The 20,807-nt window shown below is 30.8% G+C and overlaps 2 protein-coding genes across 2 annotated transcripts in view; one reads left to right on the top strand and one right to left on the bottom strand.

Moving 5' to 3' along the window:
- The window catches only part of LOC106681222 (serine protease 1), a 15,869-nt gene extending 1,327 nt beyond the window's left edge, over window positions 1-14,542 (top strand). Inside the window, exons 2-7 of the mRNA XM_014421430.3 lie at window positions 5,454-5,615; window positions 6,540-6,658; window positions 8,709-8,833; window positions 9,851-10,107; window positions 11,162-11,289; window positions 12,758-14,542. Coding sequence (XP_014276916.1) covers window positions 5,454-5,615; window positions 6,540-6,658; window positions 8,709-8,833; window positions 9,851-10,107; window positions 11,162-11,289; window positions 12,758-12,931 — 965 coding nt within the window. The 3' untranslated portion in view covers window positions 12,932-14,542. The remainder of the gene's footprint in view (window positions 1-5,453; window positions 5,616-6,539; window positions 6,659-8,708; window positions 8,834-9,850; window positions 10,108-11,161; window positions 11,290-12,757) is intronic.
- A 4,855-nt stretch (window positions 14,543-19,397) lies between these two features.
- Window positions 19,398-20,378, bottom strand: LOC106681210 (arrestin domain-containing protein 17). Its single transcript, XM_014421413.1, has one exon. It carries the CDS (start codon window positions 20,376-20,378, stop codon window positions 19,398-19,400), a length of 981 nt encoding a protein of 326 aa, XP_014276899.1.
- Window positions 20,379-20,807: the final 429 nt, after the last annotated feature.

Below are 20,807 nucleotides of genomic sequence, written 5' to 3'. Positions count from 1 at the left end.
ATATATCTTAGTCGGCAGACAGGAAGTTCATTTTATTTTTAAAAAAACTTAAATTTTTTATCCATGCTCGATATCTTGGAAAATATCTACTGCATGAATAACATTATTTAAACTATAGTAAAGTTTCTAGAACTTGGCCAAAGAGCTCTGTATGTTTACTAGTACCCAAAAATTTTAGTTTTTCTACAGTTTTCCAAAAATAGTATTATTTTTTTTTTTTTTTCGAAAAACAAGCAATCCTCATTTTGTGATTTTATGTAGGCAAATATTATGGAAACTGCTACTGTTATGAAATCATTCTAAACTGCTTTAAAAAGAATTTAACAAATTCTTTGTTGTGCTATTGGACGCTTGTACGTCAAATAGTTCCTGGGATATGAAACTTTCCTCAAGATAACTCGTTAGATGTGCGATAAGGTCAAAAATATTTTTTTATGCTGCTCTAGGATGAATAAAAATTTATAATAATCGTATTTCACTGACGGAATTGTATTAAACTAAATCATATTAATTATCAATTAAATTAATTATAGTTAATAATTAAGGAACTCAAGATCAATCTGCATTATTTCAATTTTCTGATAAAATTATTTTTGGCAAGAAATTTAAATCATAAATGTTTTTTAATACGTAGCTTATTGTCAGGGATTTATAAAGCTAAGAATATGTTTTTTAACGCAAAATGAATTTCTAAAAAATTATAATTTCCTCGTGCTCAAAAATGTTTCGAATTAAATATAATGTTCTTAATATATATATATATTTTGTCTTCTTGGACGTTCCGGGGATACTATATCTCCTCTTCAGTATTATATAATTCACTGTTGTTTTTTTTCAACAGTCTATTTAATATTTTCAAACTTTTGTAATCTAAATCATTGACCAAAGAAGATTGTTGTTACAAAATAAAAATTCTAGTTCACTCTGCGAAAACTGTTTCCTGTTTCCACCTTCTCTTTAATTCATTCGAACTCTCACTGATATTATGCTCATTCGTATATAAAAGTGTAATGTTATCAACGAAGTCTATTCAACACACACAATTGTTAAAGCTGCATACTCTATAACGACTATCTTTAAGTAATAGTTTAAACTTACAAATTGTTACAACAATCATGTAAAACCAACCAGTGCCGATCTGGTAATAAAGAAATATATATATAAAAAAAAAGAAAAAAAATTAATAGTTTAGGTAATAAGTACTAACGTTGCCTCACTCACAGTTGTCAGATAAGAAAAATAAAGATCTATATACAGAAAAGTTCATAAATTTACAATCAGAACTAGAAACAATGATGTATTTTTTTCTGGGACATATTTTAAACCTTAACCTATCTTAACAAGATTAAAAATTAATTGAAATATTTTTTGAAAAAACCTTTTTCTCCCGAGAAATGAAAGAAAATTAAATTAAAATCTACTTAAATGTAAAAACGTTGGGCTGGGACAGCCATAACAATGAGAATTTAAATGCTTATAGCAAATAGAACATAATCAAAACATCATGTTTATCAAAATGGAATGTTTCCCGAGATCGTATTGTAACTATTTTGTTTAAGTGAAATCTGAAAATTTCGCTTAGTTTGAAAATCATTCTTAGAGGTTAATCAAGGCTCAATGTGTACGGGAACATAAAAACCATTGTTCTGCATTAGAGGTCTTTAGATTTTGAAACCTTTAATTTGATTAACAAAACAATTACTCTTTTGGTTAGTAATAAAACATATTTGACTAGAACCGTAATTACTAACGTACATTATACGTTTATACATACCTAGGTTTATATGTATAAACATAAATCTGTTGCCCAGTGATATTATTAACCTAACTGCATCGTACTGTTTTAAGATTAATTGATTTTGGGATGAAAAAAAAGACCCAATCCATATTTTGATTTTTTTAACAGTCTTAAAATCTATTTTTTTTCTTTTGGTACGTTAGCTGAGATGTTTTCAAAAGACCTGACATCCTGTTCGATTCGGTTCTTTGTCTTTGTTTTGTTATCGTAATTTTTATTACGAGTTAGTATGTGCTCGATTTCATCTAGCATTATAATGCCACCCACCCAGATCTTCTTCTTATTAACTATAAAAACAAATATGTATTTTTTTATTTTACCTTAGGTCAAGAATAAAAATACAAATGGGCTTGATTAATATATTTGTTTCGAAATTTCCGGGATACTGCGTCCCCCACTCGAGCATTTAATATATTTCAGTATTATTGCGGTCTCTCAAGTTTTAAGATACAGAACACAACAATTAAGTTTGCAATTGGTCACAAATATATCAATGAGTCAATATGGTGTTATAATTTTTTACAAACAGGAAATATTAAAAAAACAAAATGGTAATATAGAGGTCAGAAAATGAAACAAATATAATGCTTTCCTGATAACTTTGGCCAATCAGTCGTTTTTAATAAAGTTTATTTTAACTTACGTAGTATAATAGTAATAATGATAATTGTTTCAGCATTAGAATGTATTCTTAAAGTTATTTCCAATCAGCATCGAAGACTTATATTAAAACGCCAGGGTTACATGCAACATTGTTCTAAAAATATTTATGGAAAAACTAAGTTGTTATAGTAGTTATCATTCAGTAAGAAAAAGGTTCACAAGGAAAAAGAAAGAGGAAAGTGGTCAAGCAAAATCAACACATTCGCAATCTGATGACGAGTGAGCATGACTCCTTCAAATCACCAACTCAATTCTAAGAAGATCACTTTCCTCATCTGTTTCTGTTCCTCTAAAAAATGAGTCGTTCCTCATAGTAACGGGTCCAAAAGAGCAGTACTATAAACAGACCGGTAAGAACAGCGAACACGATTGAAAGGTCGCTCGCTCTTGTCGTTCATTCGTTTTTCTCGTTCTTCTCTATCTTCGTTCATAAATACTGTTTGCCCAATTTTAATTTTTGTACAACATAAAACAAAATTTATTTCACCATGAAATACATAGTTATCCTGTGTCCTATTCTTCCTAAATTATGTATTACATTTTTTCTCCCTACTGCAATAAAATCCATTCGTTCAATATAGGTCAAGGACGCTTCGCCCTTGGGTAGTCCGGTTTTCTTCAGATCCTCGGAGACGCTGCCTTTCTTTCAGTTTTCCACGAAGGCTTACCCCATCGTAGTATCCATTATACAATTTTCTGACCCTCTCCTTTCCCATTCTGATTGAGCGGCCCAAACATATAATTCTTTGCACTCTTACCAATTGGGAAATACGCAAATACAGTTTATAGAGCTCATTGGGTCTTTTAGTAGAAACTAAGCATTTTCTTCTACTTGCAATAACCAATGCCTAGCTTTCAGATGTGTATGTCAAGATGGGTCGGGGGAAGAGTTTTATAAATACTGAACTTGGTCGTAGTATCGAGCAGCCTACTTCTAAACACTAAATATAGGCTGAAATGACATTTATTTTCTATCATACTGTCGCAATTCATTTCTACTTCCTCGTACAAGGAACTGTTGATCATCAATCCTAAAGCTTTTAACAAATTCAAACCAGAAGTTTTCGTAGTGCACCAGCGGGTGAACTGGCTGCTTATTTCTCAAGGTTCTATTAAGCTTCTAAACCGGAAACGAGACCCATTCTTCTTCCTTTTACCTCAAGCACCGTAATACTGCTTTGATACTTTGTTGAGTTCTACCTGCAATGGTGACATTAATCCTGCTCTTTTTATGATCGGATTTAAGACTAATATTCTATAATAGCCGTAGAGCAAGAGAATCTCCTTGCCTCTGTCCTAAGCTTACAGAGAATGGGTTTCCGATTTTTCCGCCTCCTTCTAACTATTCGTGTCTATAATTGTACACATTGTGAGCCGAATTAGCATAACTGGGATGGTCATTACTCTCATTACCTGCTATAAAAACTTCCTGATTAGCTTCATAGTCAATAAAGAGCAGCCAGTACTATACCCATTCATTTTTATATTTTTTGCATATGAGAGCACATCTGGTCAATGGATGATATTCGATTAAAACCTTAAGTATTCATGTTCCAATGCCACTTAGCACCTAACAATTTTTTTCAATTTTCTAGTGATGTTTCTCGACAAACATCGTCGACCGTGGGTTGGATTCCACGCAAAACAAAACATTTCCGGTTTTCATCGCTTTATCAAGTCAATTTAAAAATAGATTCTTATAAAGAGTTTTTATTTCCTCACAAAATATGATTATGAATTGTGTATATTTGCTAGTAACACGTGATCATATTACGCAGCAATATATAGGAATGAGCATGATATCCCTCATGTTTCAAACGAATTTAAGAGAAGAATGAAACATTTCTTATACGAGAGTTATACTAGTTTTTATAATTGTGAAATATTATTTTCTTTTTTGACACAAGTGTGTCAATCACACTCCTGAGTTCATTTTCTTTCTTTTTTCAATTTCAAAAAACATTTTTTAATAATATTATTTTCTCAACATCATTTATTCTTATATTAGTTAAACATAAAAGAGCGACAATTTATTGTTTATCCAAAATTATAATAAATAGTATTCCCATGTTCCTACAAGATGCAAATTTTTTTTCACATAGAACATATTTTTAACATCAATTTCTAAAATAATAATACATACATGTTGTTAAATAATGCAACTTTTCGATAGCAGTTTTTTTTCTTTTATGGGGACTTGTTGCGGATATTTAAAACAATTAATTTGTAAATTATGCAGAAGATGGTCAGGTGTGCGGTCATAAGAAAACAAAAATAGTTAACAACAATTCAAAATGACCTCAACTGAAACAGCCCTGATGAAGGGGTCAATGTGGGCCAAATGTCGTCAAATAAATAGTTGTTAACTATTTTTGTTTCCTTGTAATTGCATTCCTGACCATCTTCTTAATAATTTGAATTAATATGGTCAATTATCTATACATACAATTCATTTTTAACTTATATGTACACAATTTCATTTTTTATATAATACGATAATTAATATTATGATTTTGCTTACTTCCATCCCAGTCAAGTAGCCTAATGAATTCTCCTTCAATCTATCCATAAGATGATCATTCATTAAATTTTGATTTAAAATCTGGAATTAATATCATACTGTCACATCATTCCTTGGGTTATGATTCTTCATAGATACTTCTAATTTTTTTGTTTTTTTTTATTTATTTAAAATGTTTTTAGCAATACAGTAGACCCATATTGTGATTTTTTTTTTGACCCATGAAACAATTTTCACAAAATACTTTCAGAGACACCAATCTATACTTATTCATGTTTGTGCTTTATTCATTTTATTTTCACACTATCTCTTTTAAGTCTGATACATTTGAAATTATGGTAATAATATTTTTACAAATTAATTTAGTTGAATAGCCTACATTATAGTGTTTTCTAATATAAGAAACATAATGACATCACCACTAACGGAGTGCCTCCCATCAAAAAATACTAAAATATTTTTTGTCCACAGAACTTAATGAAACATGCAAATCGGAAAATTTTACTGGAATATGTGCAAGTAAAGATTCATGCCTTACTAATCTAACAACCACCAAACTGGAATCTTGCAATGAAGGTGATCTCTCCCTCTTCTGTTGCCCCAAACGAATTCCAGGGGAAAAGGCAAAAGAAAGTGAGTATAATGTCAAATATTGCGCATAAAAGTATTACACTGCTATTATGTTTTAATCGACAATATATAATATAAAATAATACTAAAATCTAAGAAAATATGAAGCTAAAGGTGTACAATGCCATTCTAAAGGCCAGCAGTACAATGCCAGCTCTGATATAGGATTCTAACAGGTATTCTAGAAAGCAGAATCGAGAGATTTGAATGTAAAGCCCTCCCTACAATTACAGGAGCGATCTGGGTTCAGAGCATTAGCACATGGGGGAGAAAAACAGTGCACTGCTTGCAGAGACCGGTCAGTCAATATCTCATTATAAGAAGGCAAAGGGGTTAATATGGGTGGAAACATGTGGTTTGAAGCAATCCATCAAGACGCCTATAAACAACAATGAATGCCACTATAACTGGCAAGATATCATCTGGGAGACCAAAAGCCAGATGGATAAACAAAATCGACAAAGATGCGAAAGAACTGCATATAGCAAACTGGAAAACAGCAACCCAACACAGACAGGCATGGGGAAGGGAGAAAAAATGTTATTTGTTTAAGCCTGAATATATTAGTAAGCTATTTCTAAAAAAAAAATTGTATGTGCTCAAAAGAAATTTTAAAAAAGTGCATAAGCAGATAATACATTGAAAGATCTTAGCATTATACAGTAATTACAAAGTATACCATGACAGCACTTTTTCATAAGTGAAAGTTTTCTATTGATTTTATTTACAAAAAACATAAGAGTAGGCTATATCATTTGTAATATATATTTTAATTTACAAGCTGTTCAGTATAATCTAAATAAGGAGACAGTATTATAGAATAAATATTACTAGTAATGAAATCATTTTTCATAAAATCAGTTATCAACTTGTCTTGAATTGATGTATTTAAATTTTTTTATAATTTTTGCATTAAAAAAATTACAGTGTGTGAGATATATGGAAAGGCAGCTATTAAACATGTAATGAATCCTGAAAAACCTGATTGCCGAGTAGAAGAAGAAGTGAGAAACGGACATGCCAAAGAGAAAGAGTTTCCTCATATGGTAAGCACTATATTATCTTATATTAAGAAACCAACAAAGGAGTTGCCACAAAGGCTCAAGAAATTTATGTTCTCCTTCTGAAGAACTGCACCTAAAATATTTGTTAACACGAATTTCTTTTTATTGATTCCTTTTTTTTTTTTTGTATCCCTCAAGTTTTATATGTCCCTCCGCTCAAATTTCTCCTTTCCATCTATGTTCAACATGACCATAAAATCTATGCACATTACAAAAGTAAAGCTTAAGTTTATCTTGTTAACCCAAATGGGTAGTTTACTTGTATAGAAATTACAAGTAAACTTTATGTAGTTCGCTAACATATATCTTACTTCCCGGCAACTGGCTTGATCTGATGGATACTTAACTTTAACTATTAAGACATCACTATTTCTAGTTATATATTTACTTACATCTTCTCCTCAAGAAATATCTTAATTCTACACTAATTTTTAACTTAAGAAAAAAATATACTTTCTGTTCAAAGTACTTCAGATCGGATCAGAATCCATATTACTTCCTTACCTGACTTTTTCACTGCTTCTGAACAGTTATTTTCCCTTCAAAATATCTATCATTTCCTGATCATTCCTCACTTTTTTCATCAGAAATATTTTATAATCGATATTGATGACTTACCCAAAGTTCACAATTACTAATTTCACCAATAAATCTTAAAATATTATCTTTCCTTTCATCCTATTAAGATTACTATGCCATTACAATATATCACATATACAGATAACAAGACACTTGTGGTATATATGACATTTGACACATTCTGCAGATTTATTGATGGAAATATATACACAACAAAGATTATATATTGTACCTTCATAATCCAAGAAAACTGCTTAGTACCAATAGTATTACATAATGCCTATAGTACAGCATTCTATGTATTCCAATACATCCAACTCACCTCAATCTTTTCCTGTTCCTTACCCACTTTTATCATCAGCTATCTTTTGATCCATTTTTATCAATATTGATGATTGATTCAAATCTGTTTTTGGTGATTAACTCCCATTATCATCAATATATCTTAAAATATTAACCCGGTAGGTCAGTAAGACCCAGTTACAATTATTTGTAATTTTTTTTATATTAAATCATAAATTCAGTATAACATATTTACTACTATACTTATTTATTCATTGGAAATGTATTATAAAGCAAAAAAAAATCAAAATATATTAGTTCAGAACACCAAAATGGAGGTAACACAAATAAATGGAAATAATACACATAACACAAATGGATTTGGGAGTAACCTTATTTTTGTTATAATCCAAATCCAACTCATTCGCAAACAATTCTCAAGATTTGTTGGTACTTGTTCACAACTGTCACTCCATCATGGTAATGTATCCACTTATCGACAATGAGAAAATGGTCAACCATTGTCAGCTATGAACTTCTATTCAATCATCAAAAACCTTTGAATCACCTTTGACTAAACCCTTTCCTGGAAAAACCTCCACTCTGATATCTCTTGTTGTACTATTAATATCTTTAAGAGACTCAATCATCTTTCTCACCTATTTCCATTTGAAGCCTATCGACTCCTAGTAACATCCTTTATATTCCCCCCACTTTGACAAATCCCCCATATTCTCAAGACAAAACTAAAATAATTAATAAATTGTCAAGTACGATTCCTCTTCAGGATCCCCAGAGATATATCCCATTTTTATGAGGAGTTGAAGTGGCTATATCCTTCTTAACTAAAAGATTTCCTTGCATCCTTCTATTACCAAGTTAACTAATCCCACTGTCCATCATTTATCTCATATCTTCTTAAATTCAAATCCTCTGTTTATTCCTGCAATATCCATTTCTTGTCTTCAGGCTTATATACAATGGTCCACTGATCTGTAGCTTTTGACGGATCCTTCTTTATCAGATCCTTTTTCATATGTTTCGGATCTTGTTAGTAAGTCAGTAATATACATCTTCTGAATGGAAACATAGAAAAGTAGAAGTAAGAATTTTATTTTAGAAGGAATCATTTTATAATTACAACATAATTAATAAATCATCAACTTTTTAGGTTCTGATAGCCAAACTAATTCTTCCTACTTCCTCTAGTGAATCGTCTGGACTGCTGTGGATGTGTAGTGGTAGCGTAGTGAGTCCACAGTTTGTTTTAAGTGTTGCTCATTGCAAAGTAACAAAGTGAGTATTTAACAGTGTATTGTACTGTGAATAATTTAATATAACTTCTTTTTCATTAAATATTTATGTTACATTAAAATAGTAACCAATGTAGGGGGTAAGATAGCCTTTCAGGAAGAGGAATGGCTTTCCAAACTGATGGAATCCTCTTCAAATCCTGGAAGGCTGGCTTGGAACACTATACATTCACTATATTTAGTATTCATGTATTCTATAGCATATTCTAGTCTGTACTCGTCTCCCTGATGAGGGTCTTGAACAGAGCGGAAATGGCGGTACACACAATCAAAGTTGTACACTTACTTGTTTCCTATCTTGACCCATCTCGATCAACTACTCCTTGCTCGCTTCTACAGCCAACTATATTACACCATTTTCAATATTATCTAGGCAAGAAATTAGTTTCTTTGGTCAGGATAAGAATCGTGTTTGGCAGACTTTTCTGGATAGAAAATAAACAAGGCATAAAGAGTAAACTTATGTCTATGTACCTATCTATCTCAGCACTGTAACCTGCAGTGGGCTTTGGGCCCCTTAATAAGCAATTACCATTTGGTTCTTGCTTGTGCAACTGCCTACCAGTTTCTGATCTGAATGAAAGAATATCTGCAGCAAAACTATCAGGCCACATCAGCCTGAGTTCTCCAGCTTTGGGGAACAACTTAGGGCCTACTCACTCAAGTATTTCGTCTTTTCCATTCAACCTGCCCATATCTTAGATATCACTAATATGACATGCAAAATAGAGTCTCTCTACAAAACGGCTTTTATCTCCAGCTCCAGTGAGCATGCATTAGCACTGGGCTTTGTTAATTAAAAGTCCCATAGATAGCAGAAACAAAATGTATTATTGAGAATGAGGTATCAACACCTGTCTGCTCTCAGATATCTTTGGATACTGTTGAAAAAGTGATTTATCTCTTTTTTCAGAATTAAAACAAATCTTTAATTTATTAATAATTTTAATAATTTAAATTAAATTTAATTAATTAATAATTTTCTTTTTTTTCTTTTTAGAGATGATGGATATGTTTTTTTTGGAATAAATAAAAAACCAACGAGTGATGAAATCATGGAATTATTCCGAAGCCATTCATCTGTGATAAGTGATGTATATATTCATCCCCATTATAATACTAAGAACAATGCTAATGACATAGCACTCTATAAATTACCAATTAAGCTCAATGAAAGTCAAAGACCAATTTGTCTTGATACTGGAATTTCTCTTTTTAATAAGATGGTAATAGAAACAAGTTTTGGGATTAACAAAGGTATTTCTTAAATATGTTTATTTCTATGCAATAAAAATAGATATGCAATCATAAAAAAACTATTTAGTTCTTGAAAATTAAATGTCTCTAATCCATTTAACAAATAAACCATACTAAAACATCTCATAAATACACCCTAATCACCCCTGGCAACAAGCTCAATTTATTTCTTAAATTTTGCTCCAAATTGCTTTTTCCCTTTGAAATTATATTTTTTACACTATTTTTAGATACTGCCTTGGCCATGCAGTCAGGATTCACGAATCACTTAAATCTCTCATACCATATGATCATATATACTTGAAATGTTTTGTTATTATTCATTTATTTTTACTTGAAGACTCTAAAGCACCAATTTGTTAATTATAAATTTAATAATTATATATTAAAAAATTATATCCCTACTTTGCTTTGATAGTGACACATCTTGAAAAAAAGTTTTGACTTTATTTTGAATTAGATATATTCCAAAGATAGTATCGTAGACTGAGGTTACTTTCTCTACTATGGCCCTCCTTACATACTGCCCGAAAGCTAATAAAATTATTACAAAGTAACCGCAGAGTCCACTGTACAATCTATGGAATATGAAAAATACAAAATAAAAATAAAATTATTTTTGTCAGATGTGCCACCATCACAGCAGCGATATATAATTTAGGAAAAAAATATTATGTTAACCATTGACTATTGATGTTACAATTGATTATTTATTAAATTTTTTTTCTTTTTAATAAAAAGAAAAACTATTTTTAAATGAAAAAAAATTATAAAAATCAATTTAAACCATTTCAGTTACTACATACTTCTTTTTTAAAATGTTTGATAGGTAGAAAACATCAAACTTAAAAATGGATCAAGGAGTCCAAAACATTGTCTGATCCAATCAGATAAATGATATGAAGTTGAAAAAGATTTACTTTTTTTATTTTTAGATAATATATCAATCAAAAAATTGATACTTTTTTGATAAAAGTTAGGACTAAAAAATATCTTTTCTACATTGCAGTATACATAGTTTTTAAAGGATTTTATTTTTCAAAATAAATTTCAGAAAAACAATTTAATTTGGAAAAAGTTGGTTTGAATATTATTGATCCAGGCTCATGTGCTGCAACATACAAACGATTCATAGATGATTTTCCTGAACGTTACATTTGTGCAGGAGAGAACACATGTTGGGTATGTTATTTTATTCATATATTAGTTATTAACAGGTATTAGTTCACCATTTCAAATACAAACATACATGAATAAATTACTGCCATCATCAAAATATGCAAATTTTGATGAATCTAGTCTAGTGTTGTAAAACAACTTAGAAAGCTATGTGGTTTGAGCTTTCTCACTTCAACAAAGACTCCAGTCAAGGTTCAAGTTTGAAGGAACCACCATAAAAGAGTCAAAATTTATGAGTTATTTATCCTGTTTATTTACCCCAGGTGGTTTTTAGTCATTTTACACAAAGATAAGCATTACATATTACTGCATTACATCTTTTATATTAAGAGCTCTTCTGAATATTTAATATTAAAAATTATGTAAAGTTGTAAACCATTGTCAACATAGATTTTTCTGGTGCAGCTGTAGAGGTCTTTGGGGAGGACAAATTTGTCCATTCTGACTAATTTGAAAAATTGGCATGAAAATGTGCATTCATAGAATTTCAGATTTATTTCTAAAAACTATTGTAGACGATGAAAAGTTCACAGGGAGAGTAGCCAACGCACCAGACCACATTGTTTTAGCAATAGTTTTTAGTAGAAATGGCTCCTGGACTGGGTCAACATTTATGTGGGTGGTCATATACATTATTAATGAGACACTGACAGCTAGGTGCTATTCTGGAAATTAACAGTGATTACTAACTATCAATTAAACTATTATTAACTAAATTATATAATCATATTTGAAATCCTAGTAAATTTAGAAATAAGTAATCTTATCCTGCCACCATGTTCTACAGACTTTTGGTAAACCCAAATCAACAAATAAGGAATCCTCATCAAAGAAAGGTATCTCTCTGAAATCTACAACCACTCTGTAAGATGTTTTACCAAGGCGTTGGCAGGAAGTTCCTATCAAGATAACTGCAGATAATCTCATAAATATAGTTAAACAGGATAACTAAGTAGGGCATTTCACCTAATATTTAAAAAAAATAAAATTACACTTGAAATTGAATTAAAACACTGTTATGTTCATGATATGATATGGTCTGATGATAATAATTTTCAACTATAATAAATAGATTTAGAACATATACCTACTCTACTCATTCTAAAGTAGTTTAAATAAAAGCTATAATGAATTAATAATAGATAATGAAGAAAGAATAGAATTGTGTATAAAAATTAAATAAAAATCCTGGTGGTAAATATTGAGATTATGAGTGGAAATATAACTCTATATTCACCGAATTTTAATGAAAATGAGAAGACAGTCTGAAAAAAAAAGTATTGAAGTAATGAAAGCAAGCACTAATGGTGAAGAACATGAAAAGAAAGATAGTCCCGCTATTAATATCAGATACAAAAGAGTAAATAAATATTGATGACCAATTTTAGTTTACTGAATTAATTGATTATTAGTGTTTTCTTATAGTAATTGTAATATATTTTTACAAATGTAGCAAATCTCTATTTTTCAGGGTGATTCTGGTGGACCAATTCAAATTGCTCACAGTGAACATAAATGCATGTACACTTTAATCGGTGTATCATCTTTTGGCCCTAATTGCTCCCTGGATACAAACCTGCCTAGTGTATATACTAAAGTATCTGACTATATCGGATGGATAGAAGATATTGTATGGCCTGCATAAGGATTACTTTTTTTCAGCACTGTTCAGAAATAATTTATTTCCAACAGCTGATTATTTATGATTCCTATGAGGCATTATAATTTAATTAAATTGTGTTAGGTATTTGTAAATAAACCATTTCCCTTAATCCTTTTTCTATAATATTTAATTATTAATGCCAGTAAGAAAATTAATTTGGTTTAGTTTTCTACTTATTCACCAAAAATAAACAATTTTATTTATACACACATACATAGGTGTGTATGTACTCAATTCTTCATATGGTTTCCAGAGACCAAATAGTGCTCAAATGAAGCAAATACAATTAAATCAGATTCATAAAATTGCTTTTAATAGTAGTTAATGTTCTTCAGATAATAGCTATCAAAATCCAGTTATTACTTATTACACAATCATTATTTATTAAAAGTAGGTAATCAATAAAATGTTTATGCAGAAAATTAATTAGTTTTAGTCAAATATTCTCTCCTGTAATTAGCTTTAAAATATTTACACTTCTTGAAAATAACTATAATTTTGAAATTAGCCTACTGTGAATTTCATAGGGGGAGCCATCATATGTTGATATCTCATCAATGAAAAAAGAAATCGTTTCAACCTTTAGGTCTATCTTCCTTCCAACCATAAACTTTCCTTTAAAAAATAATTTTGAGAGTAAAAGGTAAAGAGCATTTTTTTTTTTTTTTTTTTGTTTTTAGATCAGATTTCATCTCACTTTACATAAATTTGTTGGTTTTAATCAAAAATGTGTTGCTTGATAAGTGCACTACACTGATTTTATCAAAGGAGGAATGGTCCTAAAACTAGTTTGCTTAATTGAAGCTCAATATTCAAATAATACTACCTTGCTTTATTTGATCAAGTAACTGTACAAAGCATCTTATAAATTTTCAAACATAATAAATTAACTTATCACCAAAAAAGAAGTTTCTATTGTGAAATCTTCGCCTTTAATTCTCACATACCTGTGAGTATCACTAATCAGGTTATAATCTGAATTTAGATAACCAAGGTACAACATCCCATTATTTACAAAATATGTCTATTTACAAACTTTCAAATACGTTATTGATGTTTTTAGTTGCATTTAAAATAATTATCAATTAATTTCTGGAGAGAGCATGCAGTGAGTTTAAATTTTCTTAAGGTTTTACAATATGTGGGACATATTCTAAGTTCACAAAGAAAAGGTTTTAACCAACATTGATTTCATTACAGGTGGTAGTAATGATAATCAAATGTTTTAAGACCAAAACTAAATTTTACTGAAGGAAGAGATATATGTGTATATATATTTTAATCAATATTATAAACAGGATTGAAAAAAATGTAATAAAATCAAAATGTCATCGATATGACACATCCATTTGATGGATCACTAGAGTATCACAATTGACTTTCTTTTAGAATCACTCATTGTATGTATTATATGTAACAGATATTTCTTATTCTATTTGTTAATAGTGAAATAAGAAATGATTAATGTATGCTGTTAACTAATTAAAATATTAATTAAATGTAAGGATGTTAGTACAAAATTACTTTCATCTGTGTATTCATATATATATATATGTTGTATAAGAAAGTAAATAAGAAAAAAATAAAAAGCTATTTTATTTTTAAATATTTATATGAAGAAAAATGTATTAGATAATTGTATTTATATGAAAAATGTATTAGATAATTGTATTTAAATGAAAAATTTATTAGATAATTGTATTTATATGAAAAATGTATTAGATAATTGTATTTATATGAAAAATGTATTTTATAAGCAAATAATTCATTGATAATAATTGTAATTAATAGTATTTATTCCAACTCTTTGAAATTATGGGTTAGATTAAACTGATTGAAATTATAGCACTGTGTACAGTCTTTTATCATCCTTTTTTAATTTTTATGTTGAACAGATCATACCAATCGAATTGGCTTTTATTTATATATTTTTCAAATAGTTAATTGAAACAAACTGACAAGGTCTAGAAGTTTTCTCCAAAGTTTAATTGTTCATGCAATATCCTTCACTTCTTTTTTCTTTCATTTAATCAACCAAACTATGCATCCATGCTTCATTTAAAAATGATGGATTATTTGCGACACAGCTCTTTAGAAGAACAAATTCTCTAAATTTTTTTTTTTGTGTAGTGCCATTATAAGGGTCCCTTAGCAAGTCCTTAAAGCAGCCACATACTTAAGTTGATATTTTGAAAGATATAGATTTTTGAAATTTTGGGGAAATTTCTCATTTGTAAGGCAAAATAAAAGGAAAAAAAAGGTCAAATAGAACATTAAAACTAATATTTTAGTACAAAAATAATTTCTTTAACTAAAAGTTTAGTTTTTGGTTTAAAAAAAAGCTGTCTCAGTTCTTAAATCTCCCCCCTAACCACAATAAAAATAACATTGGCAATGGCTATGAAATGCACAGATTCGTTGAACACTGACAATCGAAAATTTGAGCACTTTACAATAACTTCCTTACCTTGAAGCTGTACAGCTTTTTTCTAAACTACAAATGAAAGTATAATAAATCAACCAAAATAAGAGATAAATTTACGAGAAAACGCTATCCTTTACTTGTATAAACCTATTTGTACAGATGTTTGAAATAATTAAATATGGCTGAAACAGTACTAGAAAAATTTTGAATAAGAAAACCAACATGCTATTTTAAAAATGTATCAATACTTAGAAGTAAGGGCTGCCAGAAGCTCAGTGTTTAAGACACAGTCTTACCAAATTTATGTCTATTGGCGGAGCCGGTTCAATTACGCCTAGGGCATTGACTTTTTTCATTGAGTGGTGGTCCCAAAAAATGAAAAAATCTGACTCCCAACCATGGTTAGGCAGTAAAGAACTCAAATAGGAGTCTTGGTCAGAAAAAAAAAATTAGAAGTATAAAACCAAGTCCAGGGAAATTTCATTCCCGATTTACTCAGTAATTTCTTCGTTCATTTTATTCTAGGGAAGTGTTTATTTACCCTATACTACTCGTACACCCCATTGATACCTTTTTTCATATTTCTAGTCTCTAAAAATCATAACAGATAAATATGGCCAAAATACTTTTTCTACCAGCACTTTAAAATTTTAAAATAGGAATGAATTGATTTTTCATCTCAGTGCTACACTTAAACAGGGATTAGACAGTTGCATCCTCTATTCCTAATATCTAATATTGACAACAAACCTGATGAGCCCCATCACCAACAGACTGCCCCTTTCCAAATAATCAAATTTCCTCAGCCCCCTCTTCAAATGCATTACCAATACAGAATAAAAGGCTCTCTCAAACCATTTTTATCATGACATCCAACCTACACACCAATGGGGCTTAGAAGAAAAAAAATATATAGTGAAGTAGTTGTTTATGCAAATGTGACTAGTTACCAATTAAGTATTTTACGTTCTTTCCGTAATTGTTCTTTGTCTGGTGCCTAAACAGAGACCCTATTAAACTCAGGTCTGTAAAGATGACAAAGGTTTTCTGAAGTTCCAGAAAACTGGACGAAATATCCCAACGAATTTCGGATCAACTCAGCGAACTTATAAAAAAAACGGATAAAGTCTTTTAACAACAGTTCTAGGAGTAAACCACCTTGAGTTCGGGTTTTTACACTTTAATAGGGTCGAGAAAAACTATTTTGATATGACTCCATAGAAATCAAAATAATAACTGTTGAGTTAAATATAAAATAAATAACTGTTCAATTAAGTAATTCATCAACTAATAACACAAATGGTAATGCAGCTATCACATTCAATACAGCTTCAATTGCGTGTTCAATGGTAAAAAAGGATTACAATCAGATCTCTACTTATGATGGTAATCCAGAAGATTTATATATTTTTTAAAACAATAAATACCCTTTTCAGCACAGTAGGTTGAGAAAATAATACTTGTATTGGCTAGAAGCATGGTAAGACGCTAAGACGCGTTTAAAGTCCCATGTCGAGGGATCACGTCGCTGTTAGCTAGAATAGTGGCCCATCTGATGAAAAATAATGTACGGTTTTGGTTCAAAATTAACATGTACCAAAGATATTACCGTGGACAGAGGTTTATTTCACAAATGAGGACCCTAAAATAATGTATGGTTTTGTTTCAAAATTAACATCTTCCAAAGATATTACCGTGGACAGAGGTTTATTTCACAAGTGTGGACCCTAAAATAATGCATGGTTTTGTTTCAAAATTAACATCTTCCAAAGATATTACCGTGGACAGAGGTTTATTTCACAAGTGAGGACCCTAAAATAATGCATGGTTTTGTTTCAAAATTAACATCTTCCAAAGATATTACCGTGGACAGAGGTTTATTTCACAAGTGAGGACCCTAAAATAATGCATGGTTTTGTTTCAAAATTAACATCTTCCAAAGACATTACCGTGGACAGAGGTTTATTTCACAAGTGAGGACCCTAAAATAATGCATGGTTTTGTTTCAAAATTAACATCTTCCAAAGATATTACCGTGGACAGAGGTTTATTTCACAAGTGAGGACCCTAAAATAATGCATGGTTTTGTTTCAAAATTAACAAGTTCTAAAGATATTACCGTGGACAGAGGTTTATTTAACAAGTGAGGACCCTAAAATAATGCATGGTTTTGTTTCAAAATTAACATCTTCCAAAGATATTACCGTGGACAGAGGTTTATTTCACTAATGTGGTCCCTAAATAGAATTTTTTTTAAGACCCCCTTCCTGGTCATTTCTGACATCCGGGGGAGGGGACGGAGTTTCTATATATAACCAATATTTCTAAGCATGATGGAGGTCGTTTTCATTTCGTGAGTAAAAGCCGACCTCCCAGGCCGGATTCGAACATAAACAGTAAAATAGTTTATGACTATTTGAGTCTTATTTCACTGCTTGTTTTAATGAAGCTCTGAAAGAAAAAATAATTTTTACTAATTTTTTGAGGTTTATTACTTCCATCATTTTCAATAAATTATTATTTATTTATTCATTAACATTGTACAACGTTTCGGGACCACTGTCCCATATTCATGCACTATAAAAACCTATAACAATATTAAAAACTATATAACACCAATCTTCTACTGTATATATTTTATTTTATACAATAAAAGTCACCTCATGATTTCATATGGGAAATCATGTCCTCCTCCATTTTTGCATCTTCACTTCTCTGTGGCACAGCTATCATTCTACATTTCTTACTATCTCTTTGGACCTTATCTCATGTCCAGTGTGCTGTTTTTACGTTTTGAAGCACCAGCCATTCCCCTTAAATATACTTGACTGAATCATCAATTTTGATAAGTAATAATACTTCATTAAAGTAATAAAAAATTGGGATGAAATAATCGACATTTTTTCCACCCGGCTCTTGTACTATTCTGTATTTTGATAAGATGATACCAATATGTTGTTTCTGATCCTTATTATGAACATATATCCCAAAACTTAAATATGATCATTTTTAAATATAAAAAAGAGCTCAATGATGGTTCAGTAGTAATGAAAACAACTAACAAAAACTTGAATAGCGATATAAAATGTCTTAAAATTAATTTAAAAAATCTAACCATTCAATTTTTTTTTTAATTACTAATATATTTTTGTATTTTTAATTAAAATTAACAATTATTAATTTTAATGATAATTAATTACTGATATAAAAATTATAATTTAAGTTAATAATTGATTTTAAAACGTACGCATTAAAAAAACATATTTAGATTTTTTTTTAATAAGGAATTCTTTGTAAAAAACAGCACCCAAATCAGTCGACTAATTCAAAAATTTGTTGTGGACATATATACATATATATACCGATATATTGTTAACTGATATTAATATCTATGGTTTGCTCGGATATGTTATCTCACATTTTGCCTCTGCTACTGTGCCAAGTCTGTCATGAAGAATGTAGGCGTCACGTTACTACTATGCGCTGCTTCATTTATTTGTAATGTTATATATTATGAAGTTGCCGCGGGTTCGCATCGCGAGACAAGTCCAAATATGTTCCAAGCCTTAGGCTAAAAGACTAAATAAAAAAAAATGTCCGTTTATTAGATAGAAGAGTACGTTAGGGGATGTGAGGCGAGTAATTTCCAATGGTTCTCAATTAGAATATTAATTTTACTATGAATACATCAAAGAAATAGAACTTGAATAAAAAAATAATAACAGTTAAACCATGACGTTTTTATTCTCATACTTTGGATAGGGTTTAGTGTTACTTATCTAAGGATACATAAGTTTTTTTTATAGAATAATTCAAATAACGGTTTATAAGATTCAACAATTAACATATGATTGAAAAATATAGTATCATAATAAGATTTCTAAAACATTATTCTAATTTTATAAAATATCTTACATCCTAAAAAGTATTACTTATAAAGTATATAGTAGTGTCAAAGATAATCATTATCCATGTATTGAACAAAAAATTAAACACTGAAAAAAAGAAGAAATTAATCTGAGATTAGGAAATATAGGAGACATAAAGAGGCTTGAATCCGTGGACATCGCTGGAGAAGTTGGAACATCTGCCTTCCACGATGTCTGTTATGTCGGCTCCCAATGAACACTGAGTGCTTAGGGACTGGGTGTCCTTGCTTCGGGGCAGGTTACCGATGACTATAGGAATCTTGAGCCTCATTCCCTTCGTCGAAGTCTTCTGAATCACCATGATTAACTTGTAGCTGACCTTGAAGTATGGGTCCACTCCAGAAGGTGGCAGGGGAGGAATAAGAAACCGATCCGAGAGCCAAACCTGCCTCTTTCCGGGGAGGATGGCTCCACGCTCTTTAGTGGCCACGGTACACTTGATAATCTTCTTGTCGCGTAGCCGACACATCTTCTGGATCAGAGATACCGAGGTGCCTTGAATATGGAAGGAGGTACCGTTGGTGATGCAAGCATTGATAATGGCACTGTGACCACAGAGCAGGGCTGCACACGCTACCTCGAAGTCCACAAAGATGGCGCCGCAACAGGAAGGTATCAGGTTCCAGCCTTCTTGAGCAGTAACCTTCTGACCACCCATTTCTTCGGTAAGCTGCTTCTGCGCGTTGACAGACAAGTACTCAGCAGCCTCAACTCGCTGGACCCTATCCCCTTCTTTGTACAACAGAATAGATACCACTCTATATTTGATCCCTCCAATAGTCGAGGCGATGGATGTTGGTGAATCGGGGCGAACAACTATGGAAAATGGCATTTCGGTGTTGCCTTCTCCAGCACTCCTCAAGTCGAGAGGGCATGTTTCGGTGTAAATGAGTTCTACACATTCTTGATCGTTCTTAATGCTATAATACTCAGCGTTAAGGTTGACTGCCAGGAGCTGAACTTTATGCTGTTGCTCCGCCTGGAACTTTACTAGACCTGTAATTATCTCTCCAGAGAAAAAAACCTTGGAAGGATTATCCAAGACTACCTGAAGGATGGCGGTGGGTTTCGACATCTTGGACACTGAAGTTTTTAGAATTCTGTAAGTTAAAACAAAATAAAAACACAAATAAATAGAGTTAAACACAACAGATAAAATTAGAGTAAAATATAGAAAACTATAAATCACATGTTTGGAATGACACATGATCCTCTTAGAACTGAGGATCTAATGTATTCATGTGACTTTGTCAATATTCTTGAAAAACCGTTCAGAATCGCATAATTCAAATCAAAGATTTAAAAAGTCGAAGCTCTCAAAAATTAAATCATAGTGTTCAGTAAAAGGCAACAATCACCAATTGCCTGCTTAGTTTATATAAAACATTGCTAGTTGTAGCCCATTCATATTGGACCCCTACAGGATCAATCCGAATGACAAAAATATCTAAAAGTCCATTTTAAGGTTAACACAGACGGTTACAGTGAAAATTCTAAACTCTAG

This window comes from Halyomorpha halys, unplaced genomic scaffold, assembly GCF_000696795.3.
Source record: "Halyomorpha halys isolate HHAL.00 unplaced genomic scaffold, Hhal_1.1 Scaffold320.1, whole genome shotgun sequence".
Taxonomy (NCBI): Eukaryota; Metazoa; Arthropoda; class Insecta; order Hemiptera; family Pentatomidae; genus Halyomorpha; species Halyomorpha halys.
Note: the sequence above shows the minus strand (reverse complement) of the source record. Positions and strands in the feature narration are given on the sequence as shown.